Genomic DNA, 18,873 nt, shown 5'->3' on the forward strand with positions numbered 1-18,873 from the left:
GAGAAAGAATAGGAATCAGAAAGCTTTGAAAAAAAAAACTGAAACTCAAAGATGTACACATAATCATTACTTCTCAATGTCCAGTCACTGTGAAAAATTACACTCTCAAAATTTAATCAATCCTGGAACAAAACTGTATTCGTATTCCTAGCTCCCCCTGTGCAAAATTTTTATATTGGAAAACTAACAGGTGATGCATCTTTCTTTGTAGAGACTGAATAAATTTTTGCTCTATGAGAGTAGAACTGTCAAAGAATTGAATTTACAAGGACCCCCCCCAAAAAAAAAACCTATTTCAGTATTCAGCTGTTTCCTAGCAACTGAATCTGCAGATATTTTCTCATCACAAGTGAGTAATAGGGATAAAAATCTGTGTTTCAGTGCACTCAAGTGTCAATGAAAGCAATGCAGCTCAGTGGAAAAAAACACTATAAATAGTGTGTAAAAATACTAAGTATCTTCTAGCCAATCTGGGCTGAAGTGTTAAAAGGGGTAATTATAATTGTTAAATATGATAAATGATCTGAGGAACAGGAGTGTTTATAGAGGAGTACAGGGTCATTCTTCTGTGAGTGGGGGGAAGGGTGCACAGGGGACACAAAGGTGACCACAGAAATAGTAACCTAAGAATTACTCTGGAAAGTTAGTTCAACCATGAAAAGAGAAGCTGCTGTTCTCAAGCTAGAGTTTAAACCTGGCTGAGGCTGCATCATAAATTTCTAGACAAAATATAACCTCACATATTACATACTCCAGAGAAAACCTGTCAAAAGAGTAACAACTGTAACCCCTGCAGCCAACTGCAGCGGTTCTTAGGAAGCAGGGTACTGCAGCCACAGACGTTCCCAACAGAGACTGCAGAAATATTCTGCATGCACAGCCCTTCCCACATCTGAGGTGCTTCACTCTTTCCTTTTATAAACAGGACACTGAAGTGCAACATCGTTTCACGTACTATTTTCAACAAATCTGGAGAAAACACAAACATGCAGCTCTCACAGGGTAATTCACCATATCCTGAGCACCTGCTCTTCTCAAGGTACTGTGCTCAGCATCAGAGAGAATGACGTGGAACAGGGCTGAGTCCCTACCCTGCAGAAGCCAAACAGGGCTCAGTCCCTACCTGGAGAAGTTGAACAGGGCTGAGTCCCTACCCTGGAGAAGCTGAATAGGGCTCAGTCCTACCTGCAGAAGCTGAACAGAGCTTAGTCCCCACCCTGGAGAAGCTGAACAGGGCTCAGTCCCTACCCTGGAGAAGCCTACATGTAAAACATGTCATAGAACACTTGAGGGTGAATAAGAGAGCAGTAGAGGGGCAGAGGTATTTGACTGCACCTGGGGAGAGGCAACAATCTATGAAAAAAAGGCACTGACTTTAAGGAGTTATGGGAGACCCACAGTGAAGAACCCAAGTCCTTCACCAATCAGCCACAAGAATTTTGGTAAGCCACCCAAGCCTTTGCGGGGCTAAACTTTCATGCGCAAAATGAAGAGGCCTGACTGGTAAGTTTTATTGAGAGCTCCTTATGAAAGAAGGCTAAAGCACTACCATACACAATAGGACAAACATGCATGTCCACTGATATCTATAAACCTCAAGTTTGGATTCTAGGAGCCAAGAATGAGGGCAAGATAACACACAAATGATTATCACACAACTCTAAAATCCTGTGCTGCTCTAAAAATCCTATGTCGATGTGCTGCTAACATTTGCTAGCAACTAGAAATAAGTGAATCATTAAAATTCTTGCCACCAATAATTTCCATAAACACAAAGTGCAAAATTGTACTAAGCACCACAGGGAAAAATTCAAACCCCTTAAAATTCTATTCTTTACATGAACTAGCCCCTTCAAATGAACACCTGGAAAATATATAGCACTTTGGAATTTTTTAAGCACTATATATATATATACCCACATATATATATAATATATATATAACTGATTTTTTTTCCAACGGGTCTAAGCTAGCCTATCAAAAACCTAGAATATTCCACTAAAACAATAACTTTTACTCAATCCTATTTTGTGATGGTGCTAAAAGCCTCATTTTCTAAAATACTGGGTTGGCCAAAAAGTTCCTTTGGATTTTCCCGTAAGATATTATGAAAATCCCGAACGAACTTTTTGGCCAACCCAATACAATACATATGGAGAAAGATGCCAAGACTCACTTGTAATGACTTGTTCATCTGTGGGATCCAGTGGGCCTGCCTGACCCCACACCCTACCTTGAAATACTCACTTCGGTTACTAGGTCCTCTACAATCTAAAGAGCAACATTCAATTTAGCATCCTCAGTCAACTAGCGTGTCTCAAAGTAAAAAGAGGATGTTTATTTTTTCCCCAAAAATGAATGGTTTTTCTGTTATCGACAGTTTCATGGCTTTTAACTGCACTGCTTTGTTTCCTAGAGCTCAGTACCAGGGGAGAATGAATGGGCTGGTGCCTGAGAGTAAAGGCAGAAGTGAAGGATTAGCAGCTACACTGACTGGTCCACTGCAATCACTTTAAAATAACATTAAATAACCAGGAAGTAATACTGGAAAAGACATATTAATCAATCCAAAACCAAAGGAAATCAACTAGACACAAATAAGACAAAGAAAATTCTTATATGATTACAAAGTAAGTAACCATTCAAGAAAATTAATTATATTTAAGCACAGCTTAAGGAACTAAACTGAACACTGCTTTTAAAAAGAGGATAAAAGATTTAAGAGGATTCTAAGCTCTGTAGAAATAAAAAATTACTTGATCAAGTGCCTACAAAGAATATTTTTCCAAAGCAACAAATACTTGGTGAGTCACAGATCCAACTACTATTCTAAACATGTGAAAAAGAAAATCCTTTTCAAAAAAGAAAATCCTTACTTTCCTCTGTGACTCCCAAGAAAGCTGCTTACTTGCTGTCAGTTATTTCCCAGGGAGCTTCTCGAAAGTTCTCTTTCTATCTCTAAATTAGAATAAATATATTTTCTGAAAGTCTGTTTTCTAAAGTTTTACCAGCACCTTCTAATGATGAATCTCACCCACAGAAAGTGAAATTAGTCACATAATGTGAGAAAAAAGAGAATCTGCCTTAAAGATATTCAGCTACAACTTAAGAAGCTGCCCATTTTCTAAAAACAAAGCAAGCACGCTCCACCAGTGACACAGAGTGGAAGTGTGTGAAAACCCAAGCTCGGCCGTGTGACCCCCTACGTCTCAGGGCTTCACTTTATCCTCCCCAGAAATCCAGACTTAAACCCAACTTCACACTTGCCATCACCATCTGGATGACTGACAAGCACCTCCTGCTTAACATGATCAGAGCAGAACTCCTGGTTTTAGGCTGTGGACTTCTCACACAGTCTTCCACATCGTGGTAAAAGACATCACCCTCTAATCAGTTACTCTGGCCAAGAATCTGGGCAGTGCAACACAGTGGTCAGGAGTAAAGACTGAAGCCAGGCTGCATGGATGCAAACCCTGCCCTGGCTCCTCACTTAGCTGTGCAGACTGTACGCCTCAGAGACTGAAAATGGTACCCACCTAACAGGATTACTGTGAAGATGAAATGTGAAGCTCATGTGAAGCATTTAGAACAGCACCTGGCAAATATTAAATGTTCATTAAGTATAAGCTATCATTATTGTTTTTATCCTGATTTCCTCTTTTTCTCTCACACACAGTGTGTCAACAGCACTTCAAGAAAGTAACTGAAATCCAGAGAGTTCTCTGAATCATCACCACCACAACCAGCCTCTTTCCAGCCACCATCTAGATTAAAGTGATAAACTTCTGAACTAGTCTTCCTACTGCCATTCTTTCTATACCCTCCAAAGTGGTTTTCAGCCACAGTAACCTATTCTAAATATAAATCAGATTATATAACTCCCTTTTCCAAAACTATCCAATGGTTTTCCACTACATTAGGCTAAAAAATCAATCTCTCTACCCTGGTTTATTCAAAGTCCTGCATCGCTGCTGTCTCATTCTGTACAGCTCCCCGCTAGCTCACTACACTCCAGCATTGTGCAAAAATGCCAACCCTCTCTCCTTGGGGCCTTGGCATCAGTGACCGCTCCTGCCTAGAATGTACTTTCCTCTACTTTTGCTCTGCTGGCTCCTTCATGTCACATATAATATTGTTATTGTTTATTTCTTTGGTAACTGGTATAAGTTTTATAAGAGAAGAAATTTCATCTATCCTATTAAGTATTATATCCCTAGTACTGAAAACAATACGTGGGTGAACAAATAAAAAGTTATTAAAAAAGAAAAAAAAACCATTAACTGAGAGAACTGGCTAAAGGTTCTAAAATTGTTATGTGAAGCAAAGAAATATATCTTTCCCTCATTCTTTTCCCTAACTGGTTATCAATTTATTGCATCTCAACTCCAAATTCACCCTTTTTGCCTGCTCTGTAACTGGACCCTAATACACTTACCTTTCAATATTTCCTGAGTTTGAAGATCTAAATCCCCTGATAATACAACTACTCATAAAGGCAGTTTTTCATCAAAAGATCTTAAGAATCACAATTAGAAAACCCGAGATCCAGTTATGGCTGCAGCAATTACTGGCCAAAAAGACACTGGACAAACTACCTGGCCTCTCTGAGCAGCACTTTCCTAGCCTGTGTGATGCAGACGGTCATCCTCATCCATCTCAGAGACTTGTGGTGAGGATCAAATGAGATCACAGACAAGCAGTAAACTATGTGCGGACAGTAAGAGTCATCTTCATTATTCAGTATCTATCAGTCCAACAAAATGTTATTGAGCACTGACCCTCTGTTACGTAGAGAGAAAAGTTTAAGACCAAGCCCTTACTCTCAAAAAGCTTACATTGTAGTTGAGAAGAAAAACGCTAACTGGAGTAATCTCACTGCAGTTTGGTAGTGTGCAGAATGCTGTGGGGGCACAAAGGAGACACACTCAGTACAATCCTGGGGCTCAGGGGGGCTTCCTGGAGGAAGCGGTGCCACAGCTTAGTCTCACGGATCAGCAGGGTGAGAAAAGAGCTCTTATCAAATAAGAACATAATGCCCATCTTTTACTAGTCCTAAAGCATGCTCAAAAGCCAGATTTGTTATCTTATAATATAAATCACATGATCAAAGACTAACAACAAGATTGCAGGTGTCACCTGGGGTAAAATTCTTCTATCAACTTAGACTTTCCCCAGCACCATTTATTTCTTCCTCTACCACAAATTAGAATACCTTTTTCTAAATCTTTAGGACAATTCTTCTCATCCTACAAGGATATTTTCAAATTCTTTCAATTACATACTTCACGGTCAAAACCTTCCTCACTGGAAAGGACAGTAATCAAGAAACCATCACAATGCGTTTAATTTCCCCTTGGCCACAGCCTAAAAGCAACACCTTCCCTTCCTCCCAGAGCTTCAGACTCCAAAGCTGTCAGGACAGCTTCCCAGGCAACCCCCTCCATCCACTCTCCTTCACGGCGAGGCAAAAGGCTCTATGGACAACTTCTCAACCAGACTCGGGCCCTGACCTACCCAGGAGAAAGCCAAGCACTTTCTGGCCAACCCAGTATTTTAGAAAATGAGGCTTTTGGCACCAATACAAAGTAGGACTGAGTAAAAGTTATTGTTTTCAGAATAAAAACAATACCAGAAAAAATTATAAGTTTTAACTCAAAAGGAAAGGTTGGCCTTTGCTTATACAGTAATCGGTACAGCTTAAAAAGAGCCACAGCACATAACTTTGAAGTTATGTACTAAACACTAAGTACCCAAAAAAGTGTCCCAAAAAAGTACAAAAGAAAACTACACTCAGATTAACAAACAACACTGAAAAATGTATTTTTAAGATGTTATCACTTAAGTGTCTGTTTAAACAAATCTCTTAAAAAGCACTGATTATGTCATTTATTTAACTCAGCTACCTCCAATTTCACCCAGCAGCGGGCTGTTTATTGTAGCACTAACCTAGTACTGCTTTTCCTAATTAAACATAAAGACTTTCTTCTACATTGCCCTCTACTGACACAAAATAACAATTTAGAACAGAAATCTAGGGGTTATATCTACCACAGGCCACACTAATTGTTAAGGGTCACATATAACATCCATCTCCAAGGAAAAAAAGACACAACCTTGAAAAGACAAAGGCTGTTCACAAAATTAATCATCTCACCAATAGTATTACTAGGAGAAAGAAAAAATGACAAAATTAACCATGAGTAGTAACAAATAAAAACCTACTTAAAGGGACTTTCCTGGTGGCACAGTGATTAAGAATCCGCCTGCCAATGCAGGGGACACAGGTTTGATCCCTGGTCTGGGAAGATCCCACATGCTGCAGAGCAACTAAGCCTGTGTGCCACAAAGCCTGCGCTCTGGAACCCGCTAGCCACAACTACTTCACAACTAATGAAGCCCACATGCCCTAGAGCCCGTGCACCACAACTACCGAGCCCACGCAGCACAACTACTGAAGCCCACGTGTTCTAGGGCCCACGTGCTGCAACTACTGAGCCCGTGTGCTGCAATTACTGAAGCCCACGTGCCTAGAGCCCACGCTCTGCAACGAGAAGCCACCGCAATGAGAAAGCCTGCACACAACGAAGAGTAGCCCTCACTCACCGCAACTAGAGAAAGCCCGTGTGCAGCAATGAAGACCCAATACAGCCAAAAAAATAAATTTAAAAAAAAAACCTACTTAAATACATAAATATAAGACATGACACCATAAAACTCCTAGAAGAGAACATAGGTAAAACATTCTCATACATAAATTATACCAATGTTTTATTAGGTCATTCTCCCAAGTCAATAGAAATAAAAGGAAAAATAAACAAATGGGACCTAATCAACCTTACAAGCAAAAGAAAGAAAAACCACCCTTGCACAGCAAAGGAAACCATCAATAGAACGAAAAGATAGCCTATGGACTGGGAGAAAATATTTGCAAATGATGTGACCAACAAGGGCTTAATTTCCAAAATACACAAACAGCTCATATAACTCAATGACAAAAAAACAAACAACCCAATCAAAAAATGGGCAGAAGATCTAAATAGACATTGCTCCAAAGAAGACATACAGATGGCCAATAGGCACATAAAAGGATGCTCATCATCACTAATTATTAGGAAAATGCAAATCAAAACTACAGTGAGGTATCACCTCACAACAGTCAGAATGGCATTAAAAAGTCTACAAACAACAAATGCTAGAGAGGGTGTGGAGAAAAGTGAACCCTCCTACACTGTTGGTGGGAATTTAAGCTGGTACAGCCACTATGGAAAACAGTATTGGAGGTTCCTTAAAAAACTAAAAATAGAGTTGCCTTATGATCCAGCAATCCCACTCTTACGCATATACCCAGACAAACCATAATTCAAAAAGATACATGCACCCCTATGTTCATAGCAGCATTACTAAAATAGCCAAGACGTGGAAACAACCTAAATGTTCATCAACAGATGAGTGGATAAAGAAGATGTGGTACACATATAAAATGGAATGGAATGAAATGCCATTTGCAGCAACATGGATGGCTGCTAGAGATTATCGCACTAAGTGAAGTAAGTCAGAAAGAGTAAGATAAATACCATATGACAGCACTTATATGTGCAATCTAAAATATGACACAAATGAGCTTATCTATGAAACAGAAACAGACTCACAGATACAGAGAATGGACTTGTGGTTGCCAAGGGGGAGGGATGGATTGGGAGTTTGGGGTTAGCAGACACAAACTATTATAGAATGGATAAACAACAAGGTCCTACTGTATAGCACAGGGAACTATATTCAATACCCTGTGATAAACCATAATGGAAAAGAATATATATATATGCATAACTGAGTCACTTTGCTGTACAGCAGAAATTAACGCAACCTTGTAAGTCAACTATACTTCAATAAAATAAATTTAAAAAAAATTAAAACCTAGGAGTTCTACAAATAACAGTACAGCATCATAAGCAATCTGAATATTATTATAAAAATTAAACTATTTTTTAAGAAGTACAGAACAAAACTATCAAGAGTATGTAACTGAAAACATGAACATATAGAAATAAAGTGAACATGGAAATATGGAAACAAAGTAAAATACTTACAGCCAAAGCCTTGGACAGTTTGGTTCTAAATTCATTAAGGACGATAGCCACAATGTCCTTGAGTGGTACATAAGCAAAGCCATTTTCCAAATAGACTTTCCTTCCTCGGAACAAATCCAGAGCATCAGCAAAAGGGATCTGAATTCAGTGTGAAAAACAGGGAAAATAAGTCAGTACCTGTCATTACGAAATTCTCCTACGTCTTCGTAAGTACTAAGGCTAAACAAAATCCCTCCTCTGAGAAAGTCATTAGTCCTAGCAGATCTAAAGAAAAAAAAAAGCAAGAAGATCAATTTATACTCCTTGTAAGTAAACAACAGCATTAGGAAGGAGTGGCAGGCAAAAAATGTGTTTGTTTTAGAGTAGATCTTTCAAAAAATAATAAGCCAAGTTAAAATGCTTTATTTTCATTCTTAACTCATCAATTTACAAATTATAATCACCAGGATTTCAAATTCCCAGCTCAAGCCCTCTGGGTACACTGCATTCCTCTCACGTGACATAGTCCACATTTTGTTCTGTATCAAGTGGAATCCATGTGTATACAATATGTTCAGTGCTAAAAATTAGTAGTAAGTAAAGTAATTCCAAATTTCTTCATCTATGTTTCCACTCTTTCTCCAGAGAAATATATTGGAAAAGCTAATCTCAACACTAAGAAATGGAAATAATAATAAATGTCCAGTTTTATCTTTAAAATAAGTACTTGCCAGTAAATATTTTTTAAAAACCTAATAAATATTATTCTACTTACACTTTTTAAAGTCCTATGAACTATGGTAAAATTTTAAGAGATGAGATTATGGTAATGGTATTAATAAATTGCAAAACTCATCCTTACTCTTCAACAGAGTTTTTCTACTTCTTAAAAATGAGATAAAAAACTAGGTTAAAAAAAAAAAAGATTCCCCAAATACCCTATTCACCCAAGTTTTATGGAAGAGTTAAATCTATATGCCCATAATTCTTCAATGTATTCAATGACACCACACAATAATCAGATCATGTGTTTTTACATAAAGTTTCTAATTAATTTACAGATTTCTACATCCAGCACACAGTCCTTGCCCTGAAGCAGTTCACCACTTGGTTGAAGAAACAAGACGGACTCACATGGACAAACACGCCCTGCAGGAGGACGCTGGCCAGACTGGGGGGGGGGGGGGGGGGGGGCGGGGAGCGGGGGAGGTAGGGATGGAGTGCCCGTGGTGGCAGGACCCGCACCAGACGCCAGGCATGGGCGGCAGATAGCCGCCCCTCCCCCTGCTTCGGGAGGTCCTCAGCCCCGCAGCCCTGCACCTGGCTCACACAGGCAGGAGTCTGTGCTGAGGGTGCGCGGATGGCGGTGAGGGGGCAGGGGCCGGACCCGGGCAGGGGGAAGAAGGCCGGGGCCCCAGGGCACCCGGGAGGGAGGAGAGGCTCCCTCGCGGAGGCGGCGTAGGGAACAAGGGGCCGGGGAAGAGGGGCGTTGCAGGGCTTCCCAGCCCCAGCGCAGCCCGAGGCTGAGCACAGTGAGGAGAGCGTGGCCCGCAGTGGGTCGGCACCCGAGCAGCGCCAGGGTCGGTGCAGCGCAGCCCGGGCCGGGGAGCACAGCACATCCGGGGGGTGAAGACAACATCCGAACAGAAGGGGGAGAGGCTGCGCCCATAAGAGGCTACACAAATGTGTAAATAAAACACGGATAGAAGCTCAATGTAATACATTTAACAAAACCTAGGAAGTACTTTAAAAGCGTACCTACCTTATAAACTGATTCCAGCTCTAACTGAACCCCACCTAAACTATGTGATGAAGCCATAATATCCTGTTCTCGGAGAGTCTTATCTTCATCACTTATCTAAAAGGAAACATATTTTATATCGTTTAAAAATTAAAACTGCATTCAGTTTCAATAAAGCACTTTCCTGTTCTAGTGAAGATTCTATACTTTTTAAAAACTTTTAAAACCCTGGTATCTGAAATCATTCCTAATATGATTATTAAGTCATTACTATCATTAATGAAGCCAAAATATAGAAGAAAATTTAAATTCAATATACTTTCAAATTTCTACTCTGTCAATTTCTGAGGACACATATCGAAAGAACAGTAGCAGAGAAACAATATCCTGGACTAGCTGCACCCACAGACTCATGAAAGGAGAAAATGAAAACCTTTCTGAAGAAATATACAATTCTCCTAGGGCTTAGTATAGTCCTCCAAATAACTCCCCAAATACAATCTCTAGCACACAGAGAAAACACACACACAAGGAAATAAGACTCCATCAGTGGGAACCAGATTGGTAAAACGAAAAGAAAAGTATAAGGATTGGAAAAAAGAAACAAAATTGTCATTATTTACATATTATGTGATTAGAATCCTTAGAAAATCCAGAAAAATCCACAGATAAATTATTAGACCTACTGACCTAATTAAGCAAGGTATCTGGCTACAATGTCATATACAGAAAAACCAATTGTATTTCTATCTGCCAGCAGCCCACTTTAATAATGGATTTTGTTTTAACTACCATTCATAATGGGATTACAACTATCAGTATTTAGGAATAAATCTAACAAAAGATGTTCAAGACCTCTAGGAAAAAAAAAAAATGTAAAACCTTACTGAAGGAAACTGGAGAAAACCTAAATAACCGAGAGACATCCATAAACATGCACCAGATGATGTAATACTATAAATGTACCAATTCTCCTCAAATTAACCTGCAGAACCAATATACTCTCAAGCAAAATCACAATAGCTTATGTGTCTGTGTTGCTTCTAGAATGTATAGGGACACACAAAGTGCCAAGGAAAGCCAAGATAGAAAAAGACAGTCAACCCAATAGAAAAATGATCAAAAGATATGAACACACGCTTTACAACTGAGAAAATTTGAAAGGCCAATAAATACGATCATATCTCGTCTTATTGCACTTGGCTTTATTGTGCTTCCCAGATATTACTTTTTTTTTTTAAACAAATTGAAGGTTTGTGGCAACCCTGTGTTGAGGAAGTCTATTGGCACCATTTTTCCAACAGTATTTGCTCACTTCGTGTCTCTGTCACATTTTCGTAATTCTCAAAGTATTTCAAACATTTTCATTATTATTGTATTTGAGAGCACTGAACAAACAAACATGTATCATCAAAAATCAGTGCAAGAGAGTCATCAACTGAAAACTACCACCTCAATTCCTTTTTGGTAATGGACAGAATAAAAATACAAGAACTAAAAATGTAATATAACTAGATGTCATGAGAAGTCTCAATAGGCAAAAATTTTAAAGGGTGTCACAGCACACATTATATACAATCAACACTCATTCTAGAGTGTTTAAATTGAGTTTTAGCAATAGCAAATATTTCTGTAAGAGCTAACACCAGATTATTCTCCTTTAGTATTGGCTTTGCTTACATATACCTGTTGATAGTAACTTCTCTACAAAATTGACTATTTACCTTTTACTCCGCATTCCATAGGACAAATCCTTCGAAGCTCAAATATACCACCAGATACACAATGCAAAGACTATTTGAGAAGAGGCAGGTATGTTTCAGAGCCAAGCTGTAATTCGCAAACAGCAACTGATAAAGTGAGAAACTGACCAGGGAGACATGGTGAAAGGGAACAAGATATCTGTACATCCTCGTGATGATCTTTCACTATCTTTAAGTGATTTCCAATTTAAATATAAAAACTATTTCAAATTTGTGCAGTGAACACTTACTTATTTGAAATTAAATAAAAATTAAATACACATGCCTGTTCTCCCCACCATTAATGGGGATAATCACAGGTGATTGCATGGATCGTTTTTTGCCCAAATGGTTTTGACTGGATCTGGCAATACTGAAGTTGAGGCCAAATGTGTTTAACCCACCACGTCCCTTTTACAATCACTTATTATAGCAACAAAGAATTAGATAACTTTGAACATACAGATGTTTGCCATGATAATATCTGGGGTTTTAACTGAACAAATCCCACAGCAATATATAAGAACCACTAAGACTTCTCCACGAATATAGGGGAATATAGTACCTCTCTCTCCCTAAACTCAACTCAAATATTTGTATTAACAATACCACAGGTGGTTATAAGCAATTAACTGCTCACCAAGTAACTGTCAGGTAAGCAGGGGAAGCACACTTCAGCTCAACTGTCATACAACAGAATACTTTACTTACAAGAGACTTAATGTTCCAAACACTCTTCTACCTTAGGTATATAGTCAAGGCTCAATTTAAACAAAATTCAAGGTCTTGAATGAAAACTAGAGTAGATTATTAAAGAATGTGCTAAGACTGTCTTTCACTGAAATCTTCCCCCACCCCCAAAAAAAACAGAAAAAAAATTATCTGGACTTTACTTAGATTGGAAATAATGAATAAAATTCTAAGGGATTCAATGTGTTTCTAAACTGTTCACCCAAAGTAACTGGGTGCATTCCAAATAATGCACATTCTAGCTGAAATTAATGTCATTTCCTACATGATAGCCTTTCAGTAAATATTGTTTTTCCTTGGTGAATTAAAAAGTTCATCCATTTGCCACACACATCTAAACCTTCATTTAGCTACTTAATAATAAACAAAATAAGAGAATTGTCACTGAAAAATGTTGGATGACTGTCTGAAACTTTATTAATTAGTATAAACTTCTATTAACTTCATTATTTCAAATTTCTAAAATAATCTTGAGTATTCTCTTCTGCTTCTCGTATAAAAACTACTGGGAAAAATATGAGCATATTTCACTTTCTCAGGCTTCCCTAATGAGGTTAACTACTGGATGCCTAGAAAAAACTCATTCTCCAAAAGAGCAAGACAAAATTAAACAGCTTCCTGCTTCTACTAACAAAGGATCTCATGTAAGAGTTAAAAACAGCTACAGTGGAACAATTATAAAAGCAGAGGAACTGAATAGAAAGTATATTGTTTTTGTAACTGCAGAAACCTAAGTTCAAATCTTAAAAAAGTGAATTAACCTCTTCATACCTCAGTTTCTCCATTGGTAAAAGGAAGAAAATAATACCTGTTTCATGAACTTTTTTGTCAGAATTAAGTAAAATAAAGTATGTAAAGTGTCTAGAATAGGCCTAACATATAGCATGCCTTTAATAAATGGTAAATATTTATTATTACTATCAGTAATGTACTTTTTGATTAGCTTGTTTTCCAGGAACACAGTGAAACATTTTTGATCCACATGATCATGGTAAGATGGCAAAGCTGGAAGATCCTGAGCTCACCTCCTCCTACAAACACACCAAAACTACACCTACATATACAACAACTCTCTCTGAGAATGACCTGAAGACTAGCAGAAGAGCTCTTGTACAATTAAAGATATAAAGAAAAAAACACACTGAGTAGGGTAGAAGGGGCAGAGACACTATCTAGTCAAGACCCACATCCCCAGCGCAGCAAGCCACAAGCAGGAGGAGATATCACAAACTCAGAGGCCCTCCCTCAGGAGTGAAGGGTTTGAGCCCCATATTGGGCACACCAGACCCAGGGACTGGCACTGGGTAGGTGAGCCCACTTAACTAGCTTTGAAAACCAGCAGGGCTTATGCACAGGAGAGCTGAAGGAAATTGAAATTTCACTCTTAAAGGGCTCACACACAAACTCACTCACTGGGAGTCCCAGCACAGAGGCTGCAGTTTAAAAAGAGCCTAGTGCTCTAGATAGCTTGCCAAGGCAACCCCAGCAAACCCCAGGTCCACTCCAGCACCAATCATCCCACCAAGGCAGCAGCCCCAACATGTCCTGGAAAAGCCCCAGCCCATCCCCACTACAACTCCACCTGGCCTGCCAAAGCTGACCAGCACATACAGTCTACACTGGGGATACTCCTATACAAGATCACACCTCCAAAACCAAGAGACATAACGTTTCACCTAATTCACAGAAACAAACACAGAAAGTCAAACAAAATGAGGAGACAGAGAAATTTGTTCCAAACAAAAGAACGAAGTAAAATCCCAGAGGAAAACCCTAATGAAATGGAGATAAGTAATTTACCTGATAAAGAGTTCAAAGCATGGTCACAAAGATGCTCGCAGAACTCAGGAGAAGAATGGAGGAACACAATGAGAACTTCACAAAGAGTTAGAATATATAAGAAAGAACCAATCAGAGCTAAAGAATACAACTGAAATGAAAAATACATTAGAGGAAATACACAGCATTTTAGATGATACATAAGACCACATAAGCAACAAGGAAGAGAGAATAGTGAAACTCAACCAATAAGAACAGAAAAAAGAAAAACGAATTTTTAAAAATGGGAATAACTTAAGGGAACTCTAGGACAACACCAAGTGCACTAACATTCACATTATGGGCCCAGAAGGAGAAAGGGGCAGAAAACCTATTCAGTAAAATTATGGCTGACAACTTCCCCAGACTGGGGAAGAAAACACACATGCAGGTTCAGGAAGCATAAAATCCCAAACAAGATGAACCCAAGAGATCCACACCAAGACATATCATAATTAAAATGGGAAAAGTTAAAGATAGGGAGAGAAACTTTAAGGCAGCAAGAGAAAAACAGTGAGTCACATACAAAGGAACCCCCAAAAGGCTATCAGCTGACTTTTCAGCAGAAACTTTGCAGACCACAAAGGAGTGGCATGCTGCATTTAAAGTAATGAAAGGAAAAAACTTACAACCAAGAACAGCCAGGAAGGCTACTGTTCAGAATCAAAGGAGAGTTAAAGAGTTTCCCAGACAAGCAAAAACTAAGAGTTCATCACCACTAAACCAGCCTTACAAATGTTAAAGGGTCTTTAAGCAGAAAAGGCTATAACTAGAAATAAGAAAATATATGAAAGAAAAAAACCTCACAGCTAAAGGCAAATACATAGTAAAGACAGTGGATCATCCATTTAAAAAGCTAGTATGAACATTAAAAGAAAAAAGTCATAAAATCAACTATAATTACAATAAGCAATTAAGAGACACACAAAGTAAAAAGATGTAAAATATGACACCAAAAACATTAAATGTAGATGGGAGGCGTAAAAAAGTAATGCTTTTAGAATGCATTCAAACTTAAGCAAACATCAGGTTAAAACAAACATATATATACATACACACACACACACACACACACACACACACACACACACACACATACACATATATGAACCTCATGGTAACCAAAAACCAAAACCCTACAAGAGATAAACAAAAAATAAAGATAAAGGAATCCAAACATAGCACTAAAGAAAATCATCAAACCACAAGGGAAGAGAACAAGAGAAGAAGAAAGGAAGAGAAATACAAAAACAACCAGAAAACAATAGCAAAATGGCAATAAGTACATAGCTATCAGAAATTACTTTAAATGTAAATGGACTAAACTCACAAATAAAAAGATATAAGGTAGCTGAATGGATAAAAAAAATAAGACCCATTTATAGCCTGCCTACAAGACACTCACTTCAGATCTAAAGACACACACAGGCTGAAAGTGAAGAAATGAAAAAAGATATTCCATGAAAAAAATGAAAAGAAAACTGGGAGAGAAATACTTGTATAAGATAAAAGATTTTTTAAAACAAAGACTGTAACAAAAGATAAAGAAGGACATTACATAATGATAAAGAGATCAATCTAACAAAAGAATATGATGTTTGTAAATCTTTATGCACCCAACATAGGAGCATATAAATATATAAAGCAAACATTAACAAACATAAAGGGAGAAACTGACAGTAATACAATAATAGTAGGGGACTTTAATATCCCACTTACATTAATGGATAGAGAGAAAATCAATAAGTAAACACTGACCTTAATCAATGCACTAGACCAGATGGACTTAATAGATGTGTGTGTGTGTGTGTGTGTGTGTGTGTGTGTGTGTGTATAGAACATTCCATCCAAAAGCAACAGAACTCACATTCTTTTCAAGTGCACATGTGACATTCTCCAGGACAGATCATATGCTAGGCCACAAAACAAGTCTCAATAAATTAAAGAAGACTGAAATCATATCAAGCACCTCTTCTGATCACAACAGTTTGAAACTTGAAATCAATTACAAGAAGAAAATTGGAAAAACAAAAACATGTGGAGGCTGAACAACATGCTACTAAACAACCAATCAGTGAACAAATAAATCAAAAAGGAAATTTAAAAATACCTAGAGACATATGAAAATGAAACCAAATGATCCAAAAACTATGGGATGCAGAAAAAGCAATTCTAAGAAAAAAGCTCATAGCGATACAGGCCTACCGCAAGAAACAAAAACAGGGCTTCCCTGGTGGGGCAGTGGTTGAGAGTCTGCCTGCTGATGCGGGGACTCGGGTTCGTGCCCCAGTGCAGGAGGATCCCACATGCCGCAGAGCGGCTGGGCCCGTAAGCCATGGCCGCTGAGCCTGCGCGTCCGGAGCCTGTGCTCCACAGCGGGAGAGGCCACAACAGTGAGAGGCCCGCATACCGCAAAAAAAAAAAACAAACAAAAACAACTAAAATAAACAATCTAACTTTACACCTAAAGGAACCAGAAAAAGAAGAGCCAACAAAACCTAAAATTAGTAGAAGGAAGGAAATTAAAAGACCAGAGTGGATATAAATGAAATAGAGACTAAAAAAAAAAAAAAAATAGAAAAGACCAATGAAACCAAAAGCTGGTTCTTTGAAAACATAAAGAAAATAGACAAACCTGTAGCCAGACTCATCAAGTGAAAAAAAAAAAAAAGAGAGGGTCCGAATAAATAAAATCACAAACGAAAGAGAATTTACAACCAATACCACAGAAACACAGCCATAAAAGACTACTACAAACAATTACATGCCCACAAATTGGACAACCTAGTAATAATGGATAAATTCCTCGAAACACACAATCTTCCAAAACTGAATCAGGAAGAAATAGAAAATCTCAACAGACCAATTACCAGTAATGAAATTGAATCAGTAATAAAAAAAAAAAAATCCAGCAAACAAATGTCCAGGATCAGATGGCTTCACAGAGGAACTGTATCAAATATTTAAAGAAGAGTTATCCTTCTCAAACTATTCCAAAAAATTGAAGAGGAAGAAATGTTGCCAAACTTATTCTACAAGTCCAATATCACCCTGATACAAAACCAGACAAAGACACTACAAAAATAGAAAATAACAAGCCACTGTCTCATTGATGAATATGGAATGCAAAAAATCTTCAACAAAATATTAGTAAAACAAATTCAACAATACATTAAAAGGATTATATACCATGACTGAGATTTAGTCTCAGGATGCAAGGATGGTTCAATATCTGCAAATCAATGTGCTAAACCACAATAATAAAACAAAGAAAAAGAATCACATGATCATCTCAATAGATGCAGAAAAAGCATTTGACAAAATCCAACATCCATTTATGATAAAAAAACCTCCTAACAAAGTGTGTATAGAGGGAACATATCTCAACATAATAAAGATTACATACAACAAACCCACAGCTAACACTATACTTGATGGTGAAAAGTTGAAAGACATGGATGCCCATCCTCACCACTTTTATTCAACACAGTACTAGAATCCTAGCCATAGCAATCAGACAAGAAAAAGAAATCAAAGGCATCCAAATTGGAGGGAAGAAGTAAAACTGTTACTATTTGCAGATGACATACTACATGTAGAAAAACTTAAGACTCCAGCAAAAAAACTATTAGAACTAATAAATTCATGCAGTAAAGTTGCAGAATATAAAATTAAATTACAGAAATCTGTTGCATTTCTGTACACTAATAACTCTCGAAAGAGAAATTAAGTAAATCCCATTTACAAATGCATCAAAATAAATAAGATACCTAGAAATAAATTTAACCAAAGAGGCTAAAAACCTGTACTCTGAAAACCATAAGACAGTGACGAAAGAAAATGAAGACAATACAAATAATTGGAAATATATACCATGCTCATGAAATGAAAGAATAAATATTGTTAAAATGCCCATACTACCCCAAAAAACTACAGTCCATGCAATCCCTATCAAAATACCCATGGCATTTTTCACAGAACTAGAACAGTCCTAACTAGAATAGCCTAAAATTTGTATGAAACCACAAAAGACCCCAAATACTCAAAGCAATCTTGAGAAAGAAAAACAAACTTGGAAATATCATGCTCCTGATTTCCAACTATACTACAAAGCTACAGTAATCAAAATAGTAATGGTACTGCCGCAGAAACAAACACATAGATCAGTGGAACAGAATTAAGAATCCAGAAATAAACCCATACTTTTTTGGTCAACTAATTTACCACAAAGAAGCTAAGAATTTACAATAGGGAAAAACAGTCTCTTCAATAAATGGTGTTGGGAAAACTGAACAGCTAAATGCAAAAGAGTGAAATGGCCATTTTCTAACACCATATACAAAAATAAACTCAAAATGGGTTAAAGACTTAAATGTAAGACCTGAAAACATAAAACTCATAGAAGAGAACACAGGTAGTATGTTGTCTGACATCAGTCTCAGCAATTTCTTTTTTTTGGATCTGTCACCCCAGTCAAGAAAAACAAAAGCAAAAAGAAACAGATAGGACTTCATCAAACTAAAAAGCTTTTGCAGAATGAAGAAAACTATCAACAAAACAAAATGGCCACCTACTGAATGGGAGAAAATATTTGCAAATGATAACTGATATGGGGTTAATATCCAAAATATATGAACAACTCATATAACTTAATATCAAAAACAAACAATCTGATTAAAAACTGGGCAGAGGAGATGAACAGACATTTTTTCCAAAGAAGACAAACAGATGGCCGACAGGCACATGAACAGATGCT

General features: G+C 37.7%; 1 protein-coding gene across 1 annotated transcript in view; it reads right to left on the reverse strand.

The window, feature by feature from the left end:
- The window catches only part of PRIM2 (DNA primase subunit 2), a 292,588-nt gene that overhangs the window by 213,958 nt on the left and 59,757 nt on the right, over window positions 1-18,873 (reverse strand). The window contains exons 6-7 of the mRNA XM_082848562.1: window positions 9,829-9,924; window positions 8,088-8,225 (exon numbers count right to left, since the gene is read on the reverse strand). Coding sequence (XP_082704688.1) covers window positions 8,088-8,225; window positions 9,829-9,924 — 234 coding nt within the window. The remainder of the gene's footprint in view (window positions 1-8,087; window positions 8,226-9,828; window positions 9,925-18,873) is intronic.

Source organism: Leucopleurus acutus (genome assembly GCF_964270905.1).
Source record: "Leucopleurus acutus genome assembly, chromosome: 10".
NCBI classification, from domain to species: domain Eukaryota; kingdom Metazoa; phylum Chordata; class Mammalia; order Artiodactyla; family Delphinidae; genus Leucopleurus; species Leucopleurus acutus.